The sequence below is a fragment of the Nasonia vitripennis genome, chromosome 4, assembly GCF_009193385.2.
Source record: "Nasonia vitripennis strain AsymCx chromosome 4, Nvit_psr_1.1, whole genome shotgun sequence".
In the NCBI taxonomy this organism is placed as follows: domain Eukaryota; kingdom Metazoa; phylum Arthropoda; class Insecta; order Hymenoptera; family Pteromalidae; genus Nasonia; species Nasonia vitripennis.
In genome coordinates this window covers 29,851,004-29,865,692 of record NC_045760.1, presented here as the reverse complement: position 1 = coordinate 29,865,692, position 14,689 = coordinate 29,851,004, and the positions used below count along the sequence as shown (strand labels likewise).

General features: G+C 35.5%; 6 protein-coding genes across 6 annotated transcripts in view; 3 read left to right on the top strand and 3 right to left on the bottom strand.

The window, feature by feature from the left end:
- The first annotated feature begins 18 nt into the window (after positions 1-18).
- On the top strand, positions 19-2,468 carry LOC100123213 (histone acetyltransferase type B catalytic subunit). The gene is made up of 7 exons (XM_031930832.1): positions 19-158; positions 546-698; positions 780-1,042; positions 1,118-1,274; positions 1,353-1,567; positions 1,641-1,792; positions 1,872-2,468. Exons 2-7 carry the CDS (start codon positions 550-552, stop codon positions 2,163-2,165), a joined length of 1,230 nt encoding a protein of 409 aa, XP_031786692.1. The 5' UTR covers positions 19-158; positions 546-549; the 3' UTR covers positions 2,166-2,468.
- A 142-nt stretch (positions 2,469-2,610) lies between these two features.
- On the bottom strand, positions 2,611-3,788 carry LOC100123223. The gene is made up of 7 exons (XM_001606782.5): positions 3,588-3,788; positions 3,428-3,511; positions 3,297-3,350; positions 3,194-3,214; positions 3,042-3,095; positions 2,842-2,898; positions 2,611-2,755 (listed from the first exon to the last, which is right to left on the bottom strand). Exons 1-7 carry the CDS (start codon positions 3,646-3,648, stop codon positions 2,733-2,735), a joined length of 354 nt encoding a protein of 117 aa, XP_001606832.1. The 5' UTR covers positions 3,649-3,788; the 3' UTR covers positions 2,611-2,732.
- Positions 3,789-4,202: 414 nt separating this feature from the next.
- On the top strand, positions 4,203-5,112 carry LOC100123231 (ADP-ribosylation factor-like protein 16). The gene is made up of 2 exons (XM_001606790.5): positions 4,203-4,608; positions 4,686-5,112. The coding sequence occupies exons 1-2, from the start codon at positions 4,402-4,404 to the stop codon at positions 4,998-5,000; spliced, it is 522 nt and encodes a 173-aa protein (XP_001606840.1). The 5' UTR covers positions 4,203-4,401; the 3' UTR covers positions 5,001-5,112.
- Positions 5,029-10,013, bottom strand: LOC100114761 (DNA damage-binding protein 1). The gene is made up of 9 exons (XM_001607693.6): positions 9,754-10,013; positions 9,366-9,660; positions 9,116-9,264; positions 8,755-9,033; positions 7,071-8,670; positions 6,501-6,982; positions 6,061-6,422; positions 5,590-5,986; positions 5,029-5,502 (listed from the first exon to the last, which is right to left on the bottom strand). The coding sequence occupies exons 2-9, from the start codon at positions 9,433-9,435 to the stop codon at positions 5,419-5,421; spliced, it is 3,423 nt and encodes a 1,140-aa protein (XP_001607743.2). The 5' UTR covers positions 9,436-9,660; positions 9,754-10,013; the 3' UTR covers positions 5,029-5,418.
- On the top strand, positions 9,626-11,374 carry LOC100123240 (protein C3orf33 homolog). Its single transcript, XM_001606801.6, has 5 exons — positions 9,626-10,216; positions 10,306-10,365; positions 10,476-10,677; positions 10,757-10,866; positions 10,949-11,374. Exons 1-5 carry the CDS (start codon positions 10,142-10,144, stop codon positions 11,204-11,206), a joined length of 705 nt encoding a protein of 234 aa, XP_001606851.1. The 5' UTR covers positions 9,626-10,141; the 3' UTR covers positions 11,207-11,374.
- Positions 11,375-11,436: 62 nt separating this feature from the next.
- The window catches only part of LOC100123248 (neuroligin 5), a 101,911-nt gene continuing 98,658 nt past the window's right edge, over positions 11,437-14,689 (bottom strand). The window contains exons 9-11 of the mRNA XM_008216641.3: positions 14,121-14,264; positions 13,550-14,019; positions 11,437-13,281 (exon numbers count right to left, since the gene is read on the bottom strand). Of these exons, the coding sequence (XP_008214863.1) occupies positions 13,075-13,281; positions 13,550-14,019; positions 14,121-14,264 (821 nt within the window). The 3' untranslated portion in view covers positions 11,437-13,074. The remainder of the gene's footprint in view (positions 13,282-13,549; positions 14,020-14,120; positions 14,265-14,689) is intronic.

Sequence of the window (14,689 nt, the reverse complement as noted above, 5' to 3'; positions counted from 1 at the left end):
ATTTCTCGCGGTCGCGATTCGTACATATTATATATATATTTATTATTCTATTTTCGGAACCGCACATTTGGCGCGAACAACGTTTCTGATCACGTTTCAAACAAATATACTTAGGCGTTCTCTTGAAAAACGGTTAACTGTCGGCTGGTTTTATCGAAGTAAGTACTTTAACCTTGTATTTAATTGTTCTTGTTTAATGACGCAACGAATCCTAGAAATTGAGTTGTTGAAATCAAATATCATTTTATTAGTCTTTAAGGTTATAATTCAACGAATTTTCGCGTAAGATTTCGCTTATTGTAACTGATAATGAATTTCAACTTTAATTTTGATTATTGAATGTTCATTTCTTATTTACGGTTTGTCAAAATCACTAGCAATCGTATTTACGTACGAGGATAAAGTCTAAGAGTTGTAAATATTAGTAACAATTTCAAGGTCAAACAAATCTGTTGATTCAAAGAGTTCACATTGATTTTTGTATTACTATTATGGATAGTGTAGAGCTAAGTTTAAATTCGTGCTAATAAAAATATATTTTTTAGCATCATGGAAGAAGCAGTAGCAGCTCGCTTAAAACCGTTTGTCATTAGTAGCAATGATGCTCTTGAATTCAAATTTGTTCGTAAAGTTGAAGATTTGGACGACGATGAAACCACCTTCAAACCAGAGATGTCACATCAAGTATTTGGAGATAGGTAAATATTCCATATATTTATAATGATATTGGTTTGTTTCATAAGTAATTAATACCTAAATAATTTGTCATCGTGTTTTAGTGAAACCATATTTGGATACAAGGACCTTCAAGTAAAATTGTATTATACAGCTGGTAGTTTGGAAACTTATTTGGGTATGACTTATTCTGAAAAAGTAAACAAACTTGTGTGTCAAGATGTAAAACCTGATGAAGTCTTGTCCAAAGTAGCTGAAAAGCTAGCACCTGATGTACATGATAATATTGATTCATTCGTCAAATCACTTTCTAAAGATAAAGCTTTTATACCAGCTGGAGAAAATATATATTCCTTTTCTGTAGATGGTGAGTTGAGCAATTATGCATGTATAACTGTATGTATAGTATGATTTTTACTCATTTTATCATATAATTGTTCAGATGATGGTTTAGTTAGACATTTTGAAGTGTACAAAGCTGACATGAGCAACAAAAAATTTAAAGAATACCATCAACGTTTGCAAACATTTTTGTTATGGTATATTGATGCTGCAAATTTTATTGATATTGATGACGACCAATGGCATTATTTTAACATGTATGAATTTACATATGCTGCATTGTCATACAAAGTAAAAAAGACAATAATTAACATTGATAATTAAAATGTTTATAGGTTTGAAAGGTATACAGATGAAGATGACTCTGTTCGTTATGCTACAGTTGGTTTTGCAACTGTATATCAGTATTATGCTTATCCCAACCTTACAAGACCCCGGATAGCTCAAGTTTTAATTTTACCACCATTTCAAGGGATAGGACTTGGAAGTCACTTATTGAGGGCAATTTATCGTGAATATATAAGTCGTTCTGAAGTCAAAGATATAACAGGTATAACAAGTTTTCATTAAGCATTTTATCTTTTTTTTTTAAACAGAACTCTACAAAAATTAATTATTTTTAGTGGAAGACCCTTCTGAAGATTTTCAACGCTTGAGGGATTATGTGGATGCTATGAATTGCCGTACATTACCTAGCTTCTCAAAGGACAATCTTGTTCAAGGTTTCAACAAAAGCATGGCAAACGAGGCTCGAGAAAAGTTTAAAATAAATAAGGTAAGAATATGCTTTAAGTAACTAAAATTTCTTTGATTCTAGCAATATGTTGTAAACATTTTTTTAAATTCGTCCGTAGAAACAATCTCGCAGAATATATGAAATTCTGAGATTACGAGTGACGGATGTATCAAACGAATCTGAATATCGTGACTATCGTTTGGATGTTAAAAAGAGACTCAACATACCGTACAGGAGAGAGGGAAATTTGAAAAAACTAGAGGCGGCATTCAAGTCAAACGAAAACCGACCGGGTGTTTCTTCCCTCTCAATTAAAGAACAACGTATTCAGACTCTTGATAAGGAATTCAAAGCTTTAGAAGACGAATACAAGAAAGTGATTAGAAGGCTTGATAACAATTCCGACTGTTGATTTTTTTTTATATGGGTAAAACCCTGTCTTTTTAAATTTTTTTTTAGTAATATTTGATTTATTTTTTTATCATATTGAATTGCAACTCGCAAGTGAGTGTAAATCTTGAATTTCTGTTTTTCATTGTAAGCGTTTTTTTCGTACTTTTTACTATATATTTGTCATAAAAATGAGCGTTAAAAAATTTTCATTTTTCCACCTAAGATCGTGTGGTCATTTTTCAAAGTTCGCAAATGGTTTTTGTAGTTTTGACGTTACTTCTGTAAACTGTTGATACGAATAAAAATGTAAATACTCACTCTATTTCTGTTCTTTCATTTATTATAACTCAATTTAACTCAAGTCTTTGACTTTAATAATAATAATAATTTTAAAATTAAAATCTTTTACTATTTTAATATTGAAGAGTAAATGCCACGGGATCAAGCCAATTAAAAATTATTCATTTTATTTGAAAATAATTATTTTTATTTCGAAAATTAGGCACATTAATAATGAAATGATACTAAGTTAAAAGCATGTGAAGCCAATGATTTACTAAATATGTTTTTGTCCGTCTTCTTTAAATTAATGTCTGTAGCCGTAAAGTTCTGAAATAAGAAAAATTACGACGTTTAATCTATGCTTTGTAATAACCATTTTAATTCTGAAAAATATGAGTAAAACAAAACTATACCTCCACATCTTTGGCGACACTCGGGATTCTTTTGGGGGTAGCTTCCGCCGTAAATCTCTGAAACAAGATCGATGAAAAATGTTACACTTTACCCTGTGCAGTAAAAATAATCGACGAGAAGAGTGGAAATGTGTCGGCGTGTAAAATATATCTTTCGTAAATTTTCATTAAACGTCAATTGAAGTAGAATTAGTTTTTACCATCACATCTTTGGCGGCACTCGTTTTGCTTCTCTGGGTAAAAACCGTAAGAACCTAGAATTTAAAATAAAATGTAATATTTTTATTGTTCGTAGATATTGGAAGTCGTAAAAGTCCAAGGTCGGACGTTTAATGATTCATATAAGTATTACCATATTCGGCCGAGAAAGCTTCTGTAAATGATAAAAAAAAAAAATTCATAAATTTTTATTATTCAACAATTTAAAAAAAATGCATTGATTTTTCTATTCTTACCCTCACAAGACAGTTTACATTCATTCTCTTTTGGAGGGTACGTCTTTTTGTATCCTGCAAATTCATTATCAAATAAAATTTTGTATATATTTATGCATAACTTTTTAAGCAAATGTTTTCAATTGACTTACCGTTTTTGCCGTATTTTTCTGTGCAAGTGAAAAGACAGTCGTCTAATTCTCGAGCATATCCAGAAACATGACCTTCGGGGTAGTCTGTAAAAAACACATGGATAGATTAAAACACTGACTTTAATTTTTATGCAAAAATAAAATCATCGTATAAGTGTACCGTCAGCTACAGCTAGAGCAACGACGGCTGCAAAGAGCACCAAAGCGATTTTGGAGTTCATTTTCAATTATTGATACTTGCGGAATCAATGATCAGAATGATCGGTTTTCGAAAAAAATGAGCTTCAAATACTCAATAACAAAAACGCATACACGAGAAATCGTCGAGCAAATAGACTAATCTCATTTTAAAACTTGAAAATTGAACAGCTGAGTAAACACGATTCGTTGTTGGAACATAATTTTACATGCATGCAGACAGTAGAGTGGAAAAAATTACTCAGAAATCACGCGCGGGTATGCGATGGAAATTAATATTCTGAATTTTTGGAATAAGATAATACAAATGTACAACTTTTCAAATATATGCATTGCGTAAATTAAAACTCATAGAATTTAATGTAGAATTTTCGAGTTTTATATAATAACATTTTTCTTGTTAAGGTTTTTTATAAACATGAATAGTTCGAGACTTTCAAATCGATATTAAATTTATAAAAAAATGTTCGTTATTTGACAAGTTAAGCCAATATTTACAGTATAGAATTACATTTTTATATCAGTTTTATTAATATTTATGAGTAGAATCAAATAATAATTAGGCGTTAATTTATAATTGGAAAACAAAAAATAATTTTTTAATATCCTTGGTCTATTATTATTTGTCCGATTATAAAACCTTTATAAATAAATAACATAAAAAAGCGTTACTCGATCGATAATATTTCATTTTGGATGGTATTCGATCACAAGATATTGTTGGCATGGTAAACCAAGTAGTTAATCAATATTCTGAGTAGAAGAGCCGCGTAAAAATGTGCCTATGTTTGGGCCCAATGAAGTCCGGAAAAACTCTTCTTTTGAAAAATCTTCGTGGAGACAGTATAGATGAGGCTAATTCAACTGTCCAGACTAATGGTATCAACCTTTTTAATGTACGCAATTCCGATAGACACTTTGAACTTGTCATACGAGAAATCGGAGGTAGCATGGCACCGATTTGGAGACATCATCTTGACAGGGTAATTGCTTTTTTTACTTTGAAAAGTTTTGATTTCCTATGATAGGCTATCTTTATAAACGAGCATTAATTTTTTAGGTTTACAAGGTGATATACGTTGTGGATACCAGCAATCTGTGCCAAATAAGTGCTGCTGGAGTTTTGTTATACTCGTTACTAGTGGAACCTAAACTTGCGTTAGCAAAATTTGCTTTAATCTTAACAAAGATGGATCTGTCCTATCGTCAAATGAGGAACGAAGCGCTGCTGATGTTGAATTTCTCTCGACTTCAGAAGGAAGTGCGCCAGGAAATCACTGTTATCGAAGCAAGTGGAGTTACGGGACAAGGTGTGGATAAGCTAAGAGAATGGCTTTTTGACCCTGTCACCCTGGCTAATGCAAGTCGTCGCTAATGAAGTTCGGAATATTTGTACAATAGTATTGTGTTTTTGAAAATCTATATATTTTCATTTATCGATTTTGTCTTAGACTACACAATAAAGTTAAAAAAAAAAAAAACGTTCAGAATAAACCAAAGGAAGAATCTCCATATAGCGAGATCTTACAATTCACACTGAACTTACAAAGATACGAATTTTACTTTACAAAGTGTGAATATTGGCTTTTTGTCACAGTTCATCATGATTTCGAATGAATTATATATAATAATTAGCGTTGCCGACTCTTACATATTTACATAATTTATGAGTACTTGTATGCGAGGACTGCGTGCTCAACACTAGAATCAAAGTACATACCCTCGTCGCATATATAATCGCAATGTTACACATTTTTGAGAAATTAATTAAAAAAGCAATTTGTAATTAAAATTTAGTGTATCCTTGTAAGGTCTTCAACAATCTTAACCAAGTCATCGACCGTTGCTTCCTTTTTCATGCCGCTGCCGTCATCAATCTAAAACACGAAAGATTAACGTAAATTTATCTCAAAAGTAAGCGAGAACGAGTAATCAAGACTTTATATGAATAAGCATAAACTTACCACTATACCCATAGCGACTTCGGCCATTTTTTCATGGCTCAAATCCAAGAAACTCTCAATCAAATCTCCATCGATGAATCCTTCACATTGCTCTATCTTTAAATCTGTATTGAAACTTCTCCAGAAGTTGTGTTCAATTTTGCCCACACTTTTTATTACGGATGTTAGTCTGTCTTCCAAATTACGAAGGAATTCATAAAACGTCGATGGGATTTGTGTTACCAAACCAATGGCACCACATACAGTGCCGAAAAGCACACAACCGTGAGTCGGAGTGCTTGATTCACCCAAATGTTGCATGACTAAAGATCCATGTCTAAAAACGTTTACCATGTCACCTAAATGGAACTGACCAACCTCTTGCATTTGTTGCCTTTCTTCCTCAGATGTGGCAGCACTGTATACAAACGACAAATTTAGTAATTTACATTAATTTGATCACTAAGAGAAAAATAACCATTAGCTTCTCACCTGTCTTTTTGACAAACGAAAAGATTGAAACAATTTTCGGCTCCTAAGAAAGTGTCGTCATCCAAAATTTCGATGGATGTCATCCAATTAGGATTGTAATCCCTGGCAATTTCTTCAAAGCTTCCTTCCATAGTCTTGTATTGAAGTAAAGTTACCGATCTCATCAAATCTCCCACAAGTACGAAATCGCCTTTTGTTTTCAAGTATAAAGCTATGATATTATTGAAGTGACTGCATTCTAGCCTCAACTCTTTTTCTGCAGTCCATTCGAATAATCTGACTGTGCTGTTAATACTAGCCAAAAGTTTACCGTTAAATTCAACTAAGGAATAACATGAACCTTTGATTTCTTTTTCAGCAACCTAGAAAAAAAAAACATTTTAAAATCCATACGTTTTTAAAAATTAGAATCATTAATAGATAACAAAATATTTTCATACTTGTGTTAGTTTTCCGTCATTCCAATGATACAGTAAAATCCTGCCCGATTTGGGCTCCGACTCATCAGGATTAATCATAGCTGTACCAACAATGTAATACGGAGTTGGATCTTCACCTAATTTTGTAGAAATTAAAGACATTGCGTATTCAGTCGGTACCAAAGTATGAGCATGAAGTACTTCAAAGGTATGCTGATCCACAATTAGTAAATTGTGAATTTCAACTTCTTGTCCTATTTCACTCGCTGTATTGGAGGGTTTATTGTGCGTTGGAATGTGATTGCTATTCGATATAGAAGCAGCTTGCGTCGAAGCCGATGGTCTGGCAATATTAACGCCATTGCTTTCTTGAATATCCACGCGCATAGTGATTACTCCAAAAGTTTGAGTGCTTTCCTGGTACGCGATTCTTCTCGGCGATTCATACAGAGGTACAGTTCTTATATGGAGCTTTTGTATTTCATCAATCGTTCCAATAGTGACTGCAAAAAAAAAAAATAAACAAATAAATAAATAAATGGTTAATAGTGATTTGAAAATAGTTGAGTAAACGAGGTATTGGTTAATTACCTGTATTATCTGTTGCAAGGGCTAAACTGTCTGAATAGGATTCTGCATTTAAAGAGCACATGTGATTGACTTCTTTCAAGTTAACATTACTGAATACAAGCTTATGATTAGAGCTGTAAATAACTGTCGGCCTATCAGAGCAGGCAAAAACATTTGTTGTCGAAAGAGATCTAAAAGTTCTCAAGACCGTTGGTTGGGTACCAAGAGTAACTTTCTTTTTATCGGCTAGCATTCCATTCTGTTTGTTCAATGTAAAGTAATACATGCTTCCATCTCCCAATGCGCACAGAAGATACGTATTGCCTTCAAAGCAAGTCATTAATATGGACCTGGGAATTATTTCACCACCAAGCAATTCTTTGTTTATTTCCTCTAGTTTTGGTAAAGTTAATATACGGACAGAAATATCTGTCCACAAACCAACAGCGACAATCTTTGCCTCGCTGCTTCCATCTAATGGGGAGATGTCAACACATGCCACCTCATGCTGAAGAGTAGTGTAACCTTTTGAGACTATCTGATTATCATTTATTTCCAAATAGAACAAATCGTTTCCTGTTGCGCACAGTACCTGAGTGCCATTGCATGCTACAACACTGATGGTTCTTTTATTATCAGGCTCCCATTCAGAGATGACAGAACTGCTCTTATTAGAGATTAATCTAGCAGATGTAGGTGTGATTTGAATAATTACGTCATTGGTGACATTGCCGGTGTGAAACGTTTGTTCGTCGGCAACGAAACCAGGTATTTCAGTTTCTTCTACTTCCTCACCATTCAACATTAAAATTCTCGTTTGTCCAACAAATGATAATACCAGAGTATTGTCGAAGTTAACACTATCGACTTTCAAGGCCCACATTCCTTTTATTCCAGGCAGGTCAATACTCGCGTGCTCTTGAATGCCGATTCCATTTCTTATTATTCTCAAGGATCCTTCTTTAAAAGCTCCAGAGCAAGTGACTATTTGTCCTTGGCCTTGTCTCTCGAGATCCACAACAGCCATGTCTACTATTGGGGCAAGATTGGTAAAAGTTTCCATGGTGCTGCAGTAGGAACCATTTTCATCAGGCTTGGTATTCAGCTTTATCAACTGAGAATCACCCAACCGACTCCCAATGAAGATTACTCCATTGTCCAAGTATGTTATGCATTCCGGAATACTGACTTCTCCAAGTAATTCAACTTTTAAGTCCTTTATTACCATGGAGCCATCTGCTTTCTTATCTTGCTCCAAAAACAGCATAAATAAATGTCCAGCCAAGTCTCCTAATAGATAACGAAGCCCTTGATTGTCTACTTTAGCATAACATGAGATGGTGCTTTGTTTGATAATTGGTGGTACTACTGTTACGTAAGTAGTACCATCATGGTATAAAATACTTTCTTGGCCAATGATGATAGCTCCACAAATAGGTGATGGAACTGGAATAACCATCATGGCTTCTCTTTCAACATTATCTTGTCTCCATGGAATTTTAACAAATTCCTTATCCCTCAATGAAATTTCATGAGTTTTGACATGCCTTCCATTGATATCTTGATGAATTAGGATCAAAGTTGGATTTGTACAACCATGTAAAAAGTTAACATCCTGGACCTTGAATTACAATAATAGAATTGTTAATTAATAATGATCAATAGTTCATACTGGAAAACATTGAATTAATTTTAGAGTAATTACGTTTTGCTCATCCATGCGTATAGAGGATGCTTTTAATTCTGGATTATCTTTGTCAAGCGGAATAATTTTAAACAAACCATCGTAAAGTCGTAAGCCAATGACCCTTGCTTTGGGATCAATTACAGCTTTGATTCCAGTCTCGGAAGCCTTCCCAATTCTATCGGCTACATTGCCATGAGCTTTTGTAATTATTTCAATATCTTCTCCTTCTCCTACGCACTCCAAGATCATTGCATTATAACGCGTAGTTAACAAAAAGAGCAAGTCTTTCTTTTCGTGCTGTAACATGGATTAATGAACCAAACAAATGTCAATGAAGCTGTAAAATCATGTAAGAGAAAAAAAATCATCGTTGACTAACTTGTGGTCTGAAAAATTTGACTACAGCAATTTTGCCATATATGCCAACTTCTTTGAGTGGACGAAGCCCTTCAGGGGTCACAAGGTAGATCTCGAGCCTCATGTTTTTCGCCAAAATCAGATTCAGATCGGTGGGTGACGTGAAATTGCCTTGACATAGAAAATATAAAATTAGGGCCAAATTGGAGGCTTCAAGGCACGCGCGAGGGCCGTCTTTCGAGCGCGAGCCACAAAAAAGCAGGTTAACTTACCGGTCACGCAAGCCGTGACTGCCGTTGGCTTGTGAGCCGTTACCACGTAATGGTGAGCCATTGTTTTCATTATCCTTTCTCCTGATTGTACTATAAAATCATCGATGACTTTGAGAAAAATCACTTATTTAACCGACAGAAAAATAAACCGAAACACCGACTCGCTTATCCTCGTCGTGTTTTCAATCTCGATCTGTATGAAGTTGGCGACGGTTTAAAATGGACATTATCATGCCTGAAGTTGCCGACATCGATGGAAGTGTTCGATTTTGAATTTTGAAATTGGCAAATGATGCTGAAAATGCGTTTAATTAATTCAATTTTTTATGAAGACGTTTGATTTTTACAGTGTTAAATAGTTTAAATTTTAAAAATAATATAGTTTTACCATTTCAACTATTTCATTTCGTGCAGCTATTATTCCGATTATTGAAATAAAAAGATGCGAATTGCATTTTTCACACTTTCACGGTGAAAAATTGAGATTACTGATGTTCATGAGTGAAATTTTCACCTTCCAATTTACACTTTTTGAAATCACTTGCCTTGACCTTGTTGATCCTCTGTCAAACTTTCGTAACGATATTCTATGTATAGAGGTTATGTTATGCTAAAATTGGGAGCAGAAATGTCTTCCAACGACAACGAACGCGGCATGTGACACACGTATACTTATTGCCGTGTAAAACTATGAAAATACGAAAAATTATATCATACTTATTTTTATAAACAAGATCTCCTATCTTTAAGATTCTGTTAGCAAGTGAATTGTGAAAATGGAAGATGATAAACCGAGTAATCTTTTTGATAAATTCGCAAGTTTTATGGAACATGATACCAGAGGAGAAGAGGTATTTCTTATGTTTGTTTTGATTATAAATACTTTTGCCTATTTATCAGAATAGAACATTTTCTAATATTTTTACCTGTTCTTTCCTAGATTATTACTTATGGGATTGCGGGTGTTGGATTGTTGACTGCGTTGTACAGAATAAGACCGGTTTGTATATCTTGCAAGTTATGTAATTTTTATTGACAATATTGATTTTTGACAAAAAATTAATTTTCTCTATTTTGTTTTAAACGTGGACTGCATGTGGTTTTGTACAGTTTGCTAGGTTTACTAGTCCCTCTGATGTGCCTCGTCATTTTTTTAAGAAGAAAGTTTTACTGGAAGGTGTCGTTAAGAATGTTGAACCAGCTGATCAGCCATATCTCTTAGTAGATCATAAACCGTTAGTTCCTTTACCTAGATTAGGAACGCCAAAATATCTACCTGTAAAAATAGCCGGAGTCAATATAACTGGAAATGGTATGTTATATCAAGGTCAAACTCAAAATATATGCATGTACATGGGAAAGTTGATTGAGAATTTATATTGAAATTTCAGGTCTCAGTTGGTTGCAAGCAGTGGTTAAGGGTCAGAAAATCACGCTTTTACCAATAACTGTTGAAAACCAGTTTCTTACTTGTATAGTAATGGTGCCTCAAAAAGATAAGGTAAGTGGTTGATGCTGAATTCGATATACTACAAATAATTTACAGTGAAACCATTAACTGATAAACCAATGTTATTTTTTAGGAAACTTTTTCTGTTGGAAAGGAACTGGTTAAAGTAGGATTTGGCACTGTACAAGAAATACCTGTTTCATTAGAAGACAAGGAATTAAAGGGTTATCAAAGATCTCTACAACTTGCTCAAAAGTGGGCAGAAAGAAAGAGAAATGGTATATGGCAGTTTAAGTACTCTCCAACTTTGTTATGGAAACTCAGAAATAACCTAGACAATAAGTTAAAGTCTACACTTCCAGTTTCTTTGACGAGATATCTTAATATATGAATTTTGATAGTTATTGCTATTGAGATGATTTGTAAATGCATATTATGAATATACATTTTATAGATTAATTTTATCTTTAGAGGTATAAAAGCAACTATTGATTTTTGAATATCATGAACATAAATCATTTTGATCGAATAAAGACTCGAATTATATATTTATATTAAATGAAGATTACATTCTATGATTAATAAGCCTGGTTAGGATATGAGAAACTTGAAAACGTATAGTTACTTATAAATCGCTTTTTATTGTTTCACAATGAAATATACAAATGGATGAGACTAGATAACTAACAAGGTTGAAGATGGAACGCTTCATCTCCGCCTTTTACAATTGTTCAATCAAGCACCGGCAACGAACAGTTTACTTTTAGTAGTTCTCCGTGATTTCTCTTACTAACCGCTTTTGACATCTTTCACGATTTTCGTTACGCACTATAGTCCTAGTATAATGAATTAGGCATACATTAACTATGAAAAGTGCAAGTCTCTTTGGTTGGTCTTTTCTCAAAAGAAATTTTTAAAATAAGTGTTTTCGTTTCGCAACACTTTTATTTATATATTTATATACGTGTGTGTGTGTGTGTCATACTTTTGAAAAGAAACTACCTTACAATTTAATGAGAAACGTTCGATGCGCGTGATCGAGCTGACGAAAAATTTCGTTCTTAATGTTATTTTGTTATTTCGTTTAAAAATTGTCGTAGTATTTTATTTTTATCACACGGCAAAGGTTAACGTGATTTTCGCTTGGTATTAACGTGATGATGCTTACTAGATTAATTAGCAATGTACAGCTCGAAGGACATCGCGCGCAAGTTTCGTGTGTAACTCGAAGATAAAGCATGTTTTTTTTTTTAAGATCTTCGTTGATTCAAAAGAATAAAAATTCATTCATGAGTAGAAAAATGGAGTAGCTAATATTTATAACGCGTGGCCTCTTATATCAACACGCAAAAGTGTCTCTATGAGAAATGTACAAATTTATCCGGTGTGCTTCTCTCGATTGGAACTGATTTGTCATTTATATATTTCCTTCGTCTATTTCAAATATTTTATCAACTCTAATAAATACAATTAATCAACGCTTTAAATATTTTACAGACTAGGGTATTAAATAACAGTGTTACTAAAATTCATAAATTCATCTATCAAACGTAAAACGAAACTCGTTAAAATGCAATTTTACAAGCGGCGGTATACTTATATTTCATATACATATATATCCGATTGAAAAGCCCGCATAATCGGTATGTCTCGGCACTTACAATTAATACTTTGTTTATACACAATAAATATGTTCCTCGTTCGTTCGTTCGCTACTTCAGAATCATCAAAATTGAATGTCCTTTTCTTTTATTAACGTTGAGCTTCATAGCCATCGCTTCTCGCGAGATTAATCATAAACTGCAATATATCCCTGGTTGCGCCGTATAACGTGCGCAGATATCGTGTGTCGGCAATTCGAGAACATATCCTACGCACTCGCTCGTCATGTGTAATTTCGTAGTAGACATGATGTGATTCATCAAAACGTGGTAAATCCTAACGCATCAAATATACATGTCAGACAATGTAGAGTATGTAATTGTATACACCTCGAAAACAAACGTTGCGCCCAACCATCATCATCATCCGGAAGCCACAGTCGCAATCCTTCGCGCAGAAAACAAAAATGTTGTCCGCCGTCGTGCTTACGAAAATAGCGCTGGGTTCGCGTGTGTCGTACCTTCGTATATACTTATAAGCGTGTGTATAGTAGTATATAATACTTCAGAACTGCGACTCGACGATCGCGTCCTGAGAATTGACGAAGGTAACGCGTTTCGCGCGCGCGACGGTGCCCTCAGGGGGCGACCACTAATGCTATACAGTGATCTCTTGGATTTGAACGCGTTTCTTGACACTTCCGCTCGTGCTTCCGGCGACTGTGCTTAGCGAGCTCGAGGTCCTCTGAGGAGGTCGAGGTGGCATTGGGTGATCTTTTTGGCCGCTGCCGCTCCGGGTTAACGTCGCCGTCTTCAAGCGGTTGCGATCCAGCTGGTCCTGCAGGCAGGAGTCTTGCATGTGATCCTGAAAGAGTCGGCGTTGTTAGATCGTTATTTTGTATAAAAATTGTATATGTTATGAATTTCGCTCGAACGAAATTTTTCGCGGATAAAAAAATATTTGCCTGCAATAGTTTTCGATACTTTTACTGCCAACTTTGCCTATACTCTGATAAAATCCGAATTCCGATGGATATAGCAGCTACGAGAATTCGAACACTGATTGGCTCTGACTCTGCTTTTTTATAGTATCTCATAAACACATTGTATAGAAGTGGTCGCCAGTAGCCCACCTGAATAGACGACGGACTCTTGGGCAGTGTCGTGTAGCTGGGCGGAGGTTCCTGCGAGGATCTCGGATTGTTCTCCTGCGGTTTAGTGGGCGATCTGCTGCTCATGGCCAAACTCTCCTGTCCATTGTTCGACGCACAGGCCATGGCAGCTCTCTTCTTGTCCCGATCGCGCTGATAGTAAATCCCGGCGAATATGAGCATGTTGAGGACGAGGAGGATGCAGCCGACCCCTACGGTTATGGCCAGGGCTGTGGTCGTGCTGTAGTAATGCCGGGAAGCCAGTCGCTGGAGAAGCTCAGCGTCGTCCTTGCTCTCGTCGATGATGGCGTTGATGTTCTGAGTACCGGCCGCCGCGAGGGCCGACTCCTCGTCGGCGTTGCTCGTCGTCGCGCAAGCCGTCGTCGACGAGGAGCTTGTCCGGGTCGTTCCTGGCAGTGGCAGCGGGGTGTACCACTCGTCGCGAACTGGCCCTGCGAATTCGTTGGTTTTTCGTAAATTTACTCTACGATTCTGCGGTCTAATTCGAGGCGAGAAAAAAAGAGGAAAAGTTTTTCTCCGACGTCTTACTCACCCGCGTAAAAAAGATCGCCTTTCTCTCGGAAATGGTGATGCCTCATGGAAACGTCATCGCCAGGCTGATGAAGTTGAGGAATGAGGTTCAGCCACACGGCCATTTTATGCCCCCGATAATGATTCTTCATCTTCGGCTTCAGAGCTGGGGAAGACGTTCTTTCGTAAGTTTAACCTTTCATCAATTTGATTTATTAAGCTCTCTATAGAAAAGCAGCTTTTATATACGTTTCTCTCTTTTTAAAATTCGTCGTATTATAACAGCCTAATACTCAAAGCTTCTTTGAACTTTAAGAAGATTATATTATTCTAAAAATCCACTGCGATCCAGTTAAAATAAGAAGCGCAAAAAATAAAACGAAGCTTCACACCGCAGAATCGTAAAACATCGCCGAACGCATAAACGCAAGGTATAAACGCAGCTTAAATCGCATACGAAATGAGCGCGCAATAACCATAAATATTAGCCTCGCATCAAAATCGAGATTAATTGAAACATCTCACGAGAGCGTCGCGCAGCCCTGGCTCGTAAATCATTTAATCGCCAGCCTCGCACACGCAGCAGTTTCC

What these genes read in the sequence shown, in the direction of transcription:
- LOC100123213 (XM_031930832.1), top strand. Translation starts at nt 550, where the DNA reads ATGGAAGAAGCAGTAGCAGCTCGCTTAAAACCGTTTGTCATTAGTAGC. An exon ending in CAATGGCATTATTTTAACAT is followed by an intron (nt 1,275 to 1,352) that starts GTATGAATTTAC and finishes AAATGTTTATAG; the next exon opens with GTTTGAAAGGTATACAGATG. An exon ending in TGAAGTCAAAGATATAACAG is followed by an intron (nt 1,568 to 1,640) that starts GTATAACAAGTT and finishes AATTATTTTTAG; the next exon opens with TGGAAGACCCTTCTGAAGAT.
- LOC100123223 (XM_001606782.5), bottom strand. Translation starts at nt 3,648, where the DNA reads ATGAACTCCAAAATCGCTTTGGTGCTCTTTGCAGCCGTCGTTGCTCTA. An exon ending in TGCTCTAGCTGTAGCTGACG is followed by an intron (nt 3,512 to 3,587) that starts GTACACTTATAC and finishes TGTTTTTTACAG; the next exon opens with ACTACCCCGAAGGTCATGTT. An exon ending in AGCTTTCTCGGCCGAATATG is followed by an intron (nt 3,096 to 3,193) that starts GTAATACTTATA and finishes TTTAAATTCTAG; the next exon opens with GTTCTTACGGTTTTTACCCA.
- LOC100123231 (XM_001606790.5), top strand. Translation starts at nt 4,402, where the DNA reads ATGTGCCTATGTTTGGGCCCAATGAAGTCCGGAAAAACTCTTCTTTTG. An exon ending in GGAGACATCATCTTGACAGG is followed by an intron (nt 4,609 to 4,685) that starts GTAATTGCTTTT and finishes TTAATTTTTTAG; the next exon opens with GTTTACAAGGTGATATACGT.
- LOC100114761 (XM_001607693.6), bottom strand. Translation starts at nt 9,435, where the DNA reads ATGAAAACAATGGCTCACCATTACGTGGTAACGGCTCACAAGCCAACG. An exon ending in ATGACGGAAAACTAACACAA is followed by an intron (nt 6,423 to 6,500) that starts GTATGAAAATAT and finishes TTTTTTTTCTAG; the next exon opens with GTTGCTGAAAAAGAAATCAA. An exon ending in AAGTCGCTATGGGTATAGTG is followed by an intron (nt 5,503 to 5,589) that starts GTAAGTTTATGC and finishes TTCGTGTTTTAG; the next exon opens with ATTGATGACGGCAGCGGCAT.
- LOC100123240 (XM_001606801.6), top strand. Translation starts at nt 10,142, where the DNA reads ATGGAAGATGATAAACCGAGTAATCTTTTTGATAAATTCGCAAGTTTT. An exon ending in AGTCAATATAACTGGAAATG is followed by an intron (nt 10,678 to 10,756) that starts GTATGTTATATC and finishes TTGAAATTTCAG; the next exon opens with GTCTCAGTTGGTTGCAAGCA. An exon ending in TGGTGCCTCAAAAAGATAAG is followed by an intron (nt 10,867 to 10,948) that starts GTAAGTGGTTGA and finishes GTTATTTTTTAG; the next exon opens with GAAACTTTTTCTGTTGGAAA.